At 46.0% G+C, this 8,657-nt stretch overlaps 1 protein-coding gene across 1 annotated transcript; it reads right to left on the reverse strand.

The window, feature by feature from the left end:
- Positions 1-1,943: 1,943 nt before the first annotated feature.
- Positions 1,944-8,583, reverse strand: NGRN (neugrin, neurite outgrowth associated). Its single transcript, XM_032622536.1, has 3 exons — positions 8,165-8,583; positions 7,662-7,772; positions 1,944-3,034 (listed from the first exon to the last, which is right to left on the reverse strand). Exons 1-3 carry the CDS (start codon positions 8,326-8,328, stop codon positions 2,422-2,424), a joined length of 888 nt encoding a protein of 295 aa, XP_032478427.1. The 5' UTR covers positions 8,329-8,583; the 3' UTR covers positions 1,944-2,421.
- Positions 8,584-8,657: the final 74 nt, after the last annotated feature.

Below are 8,657 nucleotides of genomic sequence, written 5' to 3' on the forward strand. Positions count from 1 at the left end.
ATGGATTAGTAATACATTTCAAATACTAGGGAAAATTAAACAGGGTGTGGTGATAGAACATGAAGGGAGCTGTTTTAGACTAGGGTGAAAAGGCCTATGAAAGTAACATTTGACCTGAGGCCTGAATGGCAAGGACCCAGCCAAGTGAAAATCTGGGGACAAAGAACTAGTAAGTGCAAAAGCCTTAGATTAGCATTTACAAGAATGGAAACAAAAGATTTAAGCTAGAGAGCATTAGGATGGTGCTGGATGAGGTAAATGGAAAACATATCCAAGCTAGCAATAAAAGCTTCTAATATTTCATAGTCCCCTGGGGAAAGGACACAAATGATTTGCAGGAGTTAGAAATGCATATTTAAGCAGTCAAATAGCATCTTGCTCCTCTAAGTTATTTTTTTTAAATAAATTTATTTATTTTTGGCTGCATTGAGTCTTCGTTGCTGCACGCAGGCTTTCTTTAGCTGCAGTGAGCGTGAGCTACTCTGCATTGCGGTGCGCAGGCTTCTCATTGCAGTGGGTTCTCTCATTGCGGAGCACGGGCTCTAGGCACGCGGGCTCAGTAGTTGTGGTGCGTGGGCTCAGTCGTTGTGCTGCATGGGCTTAGTTGCTCTGCGGCTTGTGTGGGATCTTCCAGGACCAGGGATCGAACCCGTGGCCCCTGCATTGGCAGGCAGATTCTTAACCACTGCACCACCAGGGAAGTTCCTCCTCTAGGGTTCTAATGGCAAATTACCCTTTTAAAAATCGTAATTATATTGACGTTTTTATTATAAGTTACATGATAGTGACAGAGCAGTGAGAACAAGGGCCTTATCTGTCCACTGCTCTATTACCAGAAGCTGGATTCCCTAACTTTGACTGGCATGTGATAGGGCCTTGCCCATTTCTACTGAACAGATGCTCAAGTTAACAGTAATCAGTGATATAATTGCCATGAATGACATTTGCAATAGCAAGACACATGACCAGGCTGTCAGTGACGGTTGGAATATCAATGTTTTCATTAGAAAAACATCCTGCATGTATTTAAATTCTGAATAGCCAATTTTTGCTGGTAAATTGTTAAAATGAGACATTGTTGAGAACTGTCATTGGACTCCTATGTTGCTTGAATATGTCTCCATTAGTCTTTTGATAATCACTTTCTGATATTAATAAAGTATTCTAAAAGAATCAGTGAATTAACAGAAATTATGCCAGGCAGTGATAGATTCCTGGAATTTTAGAAACCTTGAATTAGGAATCAGACCTAGGTTCAAGTCCCACTGCTGTCACTCACTTGCAGCTATGTGACCTTGGGCATATCCAAAAACCTTTGAGACCGTATTTGGGTTTTTTTTTCATGTATTTATTTACTTTTATTTATTTGGTTTGCACCGGGTCTTAGTTGTGGCTCGCCGGCTCCTTAGTTGCGGCATGCGTGCGGGATCTAGTTCCCTGACCAGGGATGGAACCCCGGGCCCCCTGCATTGGGAGCACAGAGTCTTAACCACTGCGCCACCAGGGAAGTCCCAAGACCATATTTGTAAAAGGGATCTATTATCTATTCTTGCCTAAATCACAACACCCTTGTAAAAATCTGATTAAAGCTGTAAAATAAGATACTACTTAAGCTTTTGGAAGTGGCTGGAGGTTACGTTGAGAGCCTGTAGAGCCTTTGCCTGCTTTGCATGTTTTGTTTGGTCAAATCCCCACAGCCCCATTGTTTTAGAGCCCTAGCAACTAAAAGAGGAGCTGCTTTAGACTGGGTGTTTAGGGAAGGCCCAATGTCCAGTTTTTGGCTGTCAAAGTCCATCACTGAGCAGGGCTGATAGGCACAGAGCCCTTTATTAGGGATTCCTCTGGCCCCATCTCTCTCCCAATATTTAGACAAGGGACCCTTTGCCTCTTCCCTTCCCTTCACAGGTAAACCCTCCCAATCCCAGAGAGCATCAATCAACACAGACTGCTACATTTTACTTTATTTTGCACATAATGAAGATAACTAAGCAGTTCCAGAACTGTTAGTATTCATTAATCAAGAAGTAAATGAGGTGAGAAGACAAACTTTTAATTTCCTCCCAAACATACTGCAAGTATCACAGAAACTTGTAACAACACATGCAATACAGGCTGGTTTCAACATACAGAGAGCCCAAGCAAGAAGGGTGAGTCCTGAAGATCCATGTGGGTCACAGGAGGAGCAGTGCTCCAGGAGGCTGGAATCTACCCAGTCACTCACCCCGCTCCCACACAGAACTACCCTGTGAAGTTCTCTGCCCTTTGTCAGATTCAAATCCAAGAAGCTCTTTCATCCCACATTCCAGGCTCATCACTACCCCCCATTCCAAGGTGGTTAATCCACACACAGAAATCCAAGCAGAACCAAATATACTTGCCCAGCTGTGTTTCTTGTGGCATTTCCACAAGCCAGGCTCCAGCTCAAATTCTGTACAGGAAGTTCCCATTGCTGTCAAAGAACTCTCGTCCCCTCTGCACGACTTTGTTGCTAAAGTTCTGGTCACCTGGCTCCCCTGCCTTCAACTCTGCCAGCTTCTTGTCACTTGGCAATCCATCACTGTCAGTTCCTCTGGTGCCTCCACAGTCACTGGTGAACTTCTGCAGCTCTCTCGGATGACCTGGGGCTGCAGCAACAGGCACAAAGCTCTTCTCCTCCTCCAGGCCCTGGATTCCTTTATTCCTTTCCTTCTGTCTCCTTGGTGTATTTGTTCTGTGAGTGTTCAATTCTGTCACTTTCAAAGCTGTGCTGTGACCATGGCCTTTGGATGAGGCTTCATCCCCTGGCATCAGCAAAGAGCCTGATACAGAATGGCTTGCAGAAAGCGGTGCTGAGGTATCCCCAGAGCCTGGGACCTGCTGGAGTGAGCGGGCAAGCCCAATTTTCTTAAGGACTTTTTGATCCTGCTTCAGTTTCTGCTCCAATGTGGGCACAAACTTGCTTTTTAAAACCCTTCGGATCACATCAGTGCTGACATCAAAGCCTTCAGCCAATCTGGGAACTGACCAGGACTCTGCAAATTCCCTGTGTAAATACCTATGAAAAAAAGAAGCAGGTTTTCAATCTGTGAAGAAGTCTCCTATCAGAACAGTTAACTGATAATACCAGTGATAAATACATGAAAAGAAGAGGGCTTGGAAAAACTGCAAACGCAGTGTTTATCTTGTGCCACTAAATGGCTGCGGTCCATTCCTGTGTGCTAACAGCGACACCCAACTACTCTTAGTCATTTCATTTCATATCAACTGAATTCCTCTCTCACTGCACGGCAGGCCCCAGTTAGATCCTGGGGATGCATGATGAGTGTCTTTCCCTTCAAAGAGCATACAGTCTGGTGGTGGAGACAGATACAGTAACATACAAAAACACTATGAGAAATATCCCAGCAGAGGATGCTGTGAGAGCACCGGGGAGGAAGAGGCAGGGACAGGCTATCACCACATTTGTGGGGTGGCCCAGGAATGGCTTCAGGAAGTCCACGCTAGAGCTGGTCTGAAAAGATGAGTTGTCATAAGCTGGCAGAGGGAAGGAGAGGAAGAAAAGGTCAAAGGTACTGATGGTAGAGTGAGCAGCAGGTGGAACACGAAGAAGCACATCACCTTTGCTGGGAACAGCTCAGTCTGTGTGACGGGGCGGCAGGAGCAGGGTCATGTCACGCTCAGGGATTCCGGAGCCCATCCCAACCCAACAGTGAACCAAGGACGGCGTTTAAGGAGCAGAATGCCATGAGCAAAGTTTCATTTTGAAGCTCAATCCAGTGGTAGTGAAAGACGGCAGTCATCAGTTAGATTCCCTGAACTATAACCTGCTTAATGAATAATAACCTGTAACCTGCCTTCACTGACCAAGCTTGCTTTAATTGTTCATGCAAACTGCGTACCCTCCAAGCTTCACATAGCCTAGACAATGTATCACAAGACTCCTTTAACTGCCCCCTATAGATAACACCTCTGACCATGGGTCACTCTGGTAACAGTTGCTTAAGTTGTTGTTCAGGAACATGGGGCTAGTTTTGCCCAGTTCAAACTAGTTGAGACCACTGACCATTCAGCTGGGCCTGTACAAGTGTCCAATGGGTGACCTTTCAATGTCAAGGGCCAAAAACTCCATCCTCAGATCATGCTAATGCTGCCCACCATTTTCTGAACATGCATCCCATGAAGAACCAGGTAACTCAGATACCCCTGTGCAGAGCACCAATTACTTCATCTTTTTCTAACATTTAATCACCTTTCCCGAAGCCTCAGACCACCATGCTTCTTTACCCCATAAATATCCTAAGCCTCTTTCTTCAAGGAGGCAGATTTGAGACTTGTTCTCCCATCTCCTTGCTTGGCTGCCTATGAATAAACCCTTTCTCTGCTGCAAACCTCGGGGTCTTAGCAATGACTTGCTGTGCATCAGACAAATGAACCTGGTTCAGTAACAGTAGTTTCTCAGTGCAAGACTAGAGATGGAAAGATCAGGCAAGAGGCTGTCACAGTAATCCAGACAGTCTGAACTGAGACAGTGGCAATGAGAGCCGAGAAGGAAAGAGACTTGAGGAATATTTTAGGAAGGCCAAGTGGTTACACTTGGTAAGGAACTAAATACTGGGCAAAGAAATAGGCTAAGATTCAGCATCCTTTTTTTTTTAGTTAATTAATTAATTTTTGGCTGTGCTGGGTCTTTGTTGCTGCACAGGCTTTCTTTAGTTGCGGCGAGCGAGGCCACTCCTTATTGCAGTGCGTGGGCCTCTCATTGTGCTGGCCCCTCTTGTTGCAGAGCACAGGCTCCAGGAACGTGGGCTTCAGTAGTTGTGGCATGCGGGCTCAGCAGTTGTGGCTCACAGGCTCTAGAGCACAGGCTTGATATTTGTGGCACACAGGCTTTGTTGCTCTGCGGCGTGTGGGATCCTCCCGGACCAGGGCTCGAACCTGCATCCCCTGCATTGGCAGGTGGACTCCCAACCACTGCGCCACCAGGGAAGTCCCAAGATTCAGTATCTTTAGAGTGGGTGATTGGTGGGACCATTTGGGTTTATAGCAAAAATAGGAGAATGAAATTGTTAGGGAATAATGATGAATTCTATTCTGTACATGTTGAGTTTAAGGAACCTGTGTGACAGCCAAACAGCAACATCTAGTGCACAGCTGACTATATAGGGTTCAGAAGAAAAACATGGACTGGATATGATAGATCTGGAAGTCATAAGCCAATAGCAGGAGTGGTTGAAGCCATGCAAGTGGCTGGCATTAGGCAGGGAAATATGCAGAGTGAGATAAACGACCAAGGACACAACTCTAAAAACTACAATAATTAAGATACAGGAGGAAGACGGGGAGCCCACGGAGGAAACAGAAACCAGTCCTAGAAATAGAAGTGAGTGGTAGCCTGGGTCAAGGGAGAATTTCAAGAATGCAGACAAGGTCAAATGCTGCAGAAATGTTAGTCACGCTAAAGCCTTGAGTGTCAGTTATGCCTAGCACTGAGGAAGTCACTGGTAGATGTGTGGATAATAGTTTCATTGTTGTGATGAAACAAACAAAAATGAGGGTAGGGAGCCAGGGAGCCAGCAGGGAACTAAAGGAGGAGGGAGTGTAGTATAGCCTTGACAGTTGGGTTTCCTTTTCTTTGTAACCCAAGTGACTGACTTAAGCTTTGCTTGCCAAGGTATGCACTTCAAAGATGGCAATCTCCAATAAACACACTGCCAGCCACACAACTAGATAAAAAGCCAGGCTTCCCCCCACCCCTCCATTGAGGCACGTTTGTTTTAGAGATTATGGTTGGCTTCAATAACTAACCACTTGGGCCACTTGCTTTTTTTCTTCTTGCACTTTAAATTCCTGTTAAGGAACTTCCCTGGTGGTCCAGTGGCTAAGACTCCATGCTCCCAATGCAGGGGGCCCGGGTTTGATCCCTGGTCAGGAACTAGATCCCACATGCTGCAACTAAGAGTTTGCATGCTGCAACTAAAGATCCCGCATGCCGCAACAAAGACCTGGCACAGCCAAAATAAATAAATAATTTAAAATAAAATTAAAAAAAAAATTTTTAATTCCTGTTAAATTCACCAATAAAGAGTGAGCCCTCAAAACCCTAGGCCCCCACCCTCAACCCCAATAAAAGAAGAACCCCAGGCCCTTGCACCTCTACCCATGACCTTGCTGTGTGGCCTCAGGTGTGCCATATAATTTCCAGGTCCTGTAAATAATAACCCTCCCCCTCACCCCTCATCCCCCCACCACCCCCCTCCCGACCCGGCAGTTTTCTGATGGTTATTGCTGAAGGGCATCTTGCAGTCTTAAGAACCACAAGGGCTGGCTCAGCCACAACACTGGTTATTGACAGACTGAGACCGGCACACAACATGGACAACCTTAAGTTGACAGATGTAGGTCCCTGAGAAATTAGGTAGGGATTTGACCTAGAGCACCCAGAGGACTGGTCCTAGACAAGTGAAGGACTACCACTTCCCCAGAGATGTGAACAGAGTACACGATTGAGAGTGAAGGTAAGGAGGAGACCAAGAAGCTTTAAACAGTTCTTACCTAATAGCCTGTTTTTTCTCTGAAATAAAAGGATATTTATTGATCACAAAAGGGGAGGTGACAGGTGGGAAGATGGAAAGGTTGAAAAGGCTGGTGTTCAAGATAGGAGAGGAAGCTGACAGGAGAAAGCTGCTACAGGCTCATAAAATCTTGATCAGCTCTATAAAACCCCCTTTATTCTAAGTCTCAATTCCAGAGTTATTCTGATGGGAATGGAAAAAGGAACATGACCTACAAAGGACTATTTAGCAATATTTATCAAAATGCAAGTCCATTGGCCCTTCGGTTCAGTAGCAACCCTACTTCTAGGAAAGTATGTAACACATACGTTTATGTAAGTGTAAAAACTTCTGGCAGATATTTAGAGTATACAAAGTTATGCACTGGAGCAAGTGAGTGGAAACAATTCAAGTGCCCACCATAAAAGACAGGTAAAATAAACTACAGTTTACTAAGCACCTACAGAAAAGAATGAGGAGCTCTCTCTTGGGAAGTGAAAAGAGCTTCAGAATATATTAAGCGAACAAAGCAAAGTACAGAACAGCATTTATAGTATTCTACTGTTTGTGATTATAGAAGTGAAAAAAAAATTCTGTATTCATACGTGCTTGCTTCTATTTGCATAAAGAAACCTAGAAAATGACCCAAAAACCTATTAAAAATAGTATCCATAGGAAACTAGGGGGGATTAACACCTCTCAATGCGTACGCCCTGTTATACTGTTCTAATTTTGAGCCATATGTATTATCTATTCAAAACGAAAAACTTAAAATTTAAAAAAGGATCTCTTTTCTAAGATACGGATCCTCTCTTCAGAGCAACGTAACCATGGAAGCTCCATCCCTGGTCCTTAGATCAAGAACGTCATGATCTACTTACTATACACGGGTTAAATGTTGTGACGCCTGTATTACTATTTTAAAATTTCGGCAAAAAACGAACCGTGTCATAACGTTAAAAACTATTACATCTAGACGGCGGGCTCATCGACGTTTATCTTATTACTTGACTTTTCTGTTAGAAATCTTGAAAGATAAAAAGCAAAAAATACAAAAACAACGTTCTAAGTTCTAAGCCCCAGTATCCTTCACTGCTCATCACAGGAGATCCTAACTGCCAACAGTCTTACCGGATCTGCTCCATGGCTTCCCACGTCAGGGTCCTGGGCGGGGAACCTGGCGCCTCCATTTGCTTCCGAATTTTCTGGAACCGGATAGCTTTTCTCTGTCGTTTCAGGGCGCTGGGAGAGAGAACCAATGGCAGAAGCCATGCGTGGAAGCCAGATGGGTGGTTTGAGAGCCCTGGGCTAAGTCAGAGCGCCCAGCCCGCTTCTCTTTGCAAGGGCAACCTGGCCATGTCTGTCAGCCTAGACCTGCTCTGAACACCGCCCCAGAAATCTAACACCAAGAACAACAGTCCATAAGCTGTTGCCGAATTCTTTAAACGCGTGATGAAATACGTCCTTGGTGAAGGGACTCGTGGTCCCAAAGGAGCTAACAGCTGCCCCTGTGCCCCTGACAACGGGTGAGAAATAAGGACCGCCGCAGGACGCCCGGCGCCAAGGGGGCGCGGCCTGGGGCGCCCAGGCCCGAGGCCCTGCTTCAGGCTGAGGGCCCGGGAAGGAGCCGGTACCTCTCCACCTCCTGCAGCTCCCGCTCCTCCGGCTCCCAGTCGGAATCGGGGTCCGGCTCACGGCCGACAGATCCCGGGATCGCCACGCCTCGGGTAGCAAACCCACAGCGAGCGACCGCGGCACGGACACCCCCGCCCAGCAAGCAGTTCAGAGAAACCGCCATGTCGACGAGAAAAAGCCCTCTCCCACCCCCGCCACAGGGTAGCTCCTGAAGCCGGGGGGGCGGGACCGGAATTGGGCGGGAAGCAGAGGGGCTGGCGCGTCTTTTCCGCTTCCGTCTGAGGGCGTGACTTCTGGGCTTGAACTGCTTTGGCACCCGCCTTCACCCGTTGTAATTACAGAGCAGGCTTCTGGTTTTCATAAGTGCAATGGTGTCCACTTGTAAACTAGCACTCCAAGTTATCATAGTCTTTTAGGTTTCTGATTATAGAGTAGTATCTGTTAATTACAGAAAATTTAGAAGAACAAAAAGAAGATAAAAACCTCTGATCT

The sequence above is a fragment of the Phocoena sinus genome, chromosome 2 (assembly GCF_008692025.1).
Source record: "Phocoena sinus isolate mPhoSin1 chromosome 2, mPhoSin1.pri, whole genome shotgun sequence".
NCBI lineage: Eukaryota > Metazoa > Chordata > Mammalia > Artiodactyla > Phocoenidae > Phocoena > Phocoena sinus.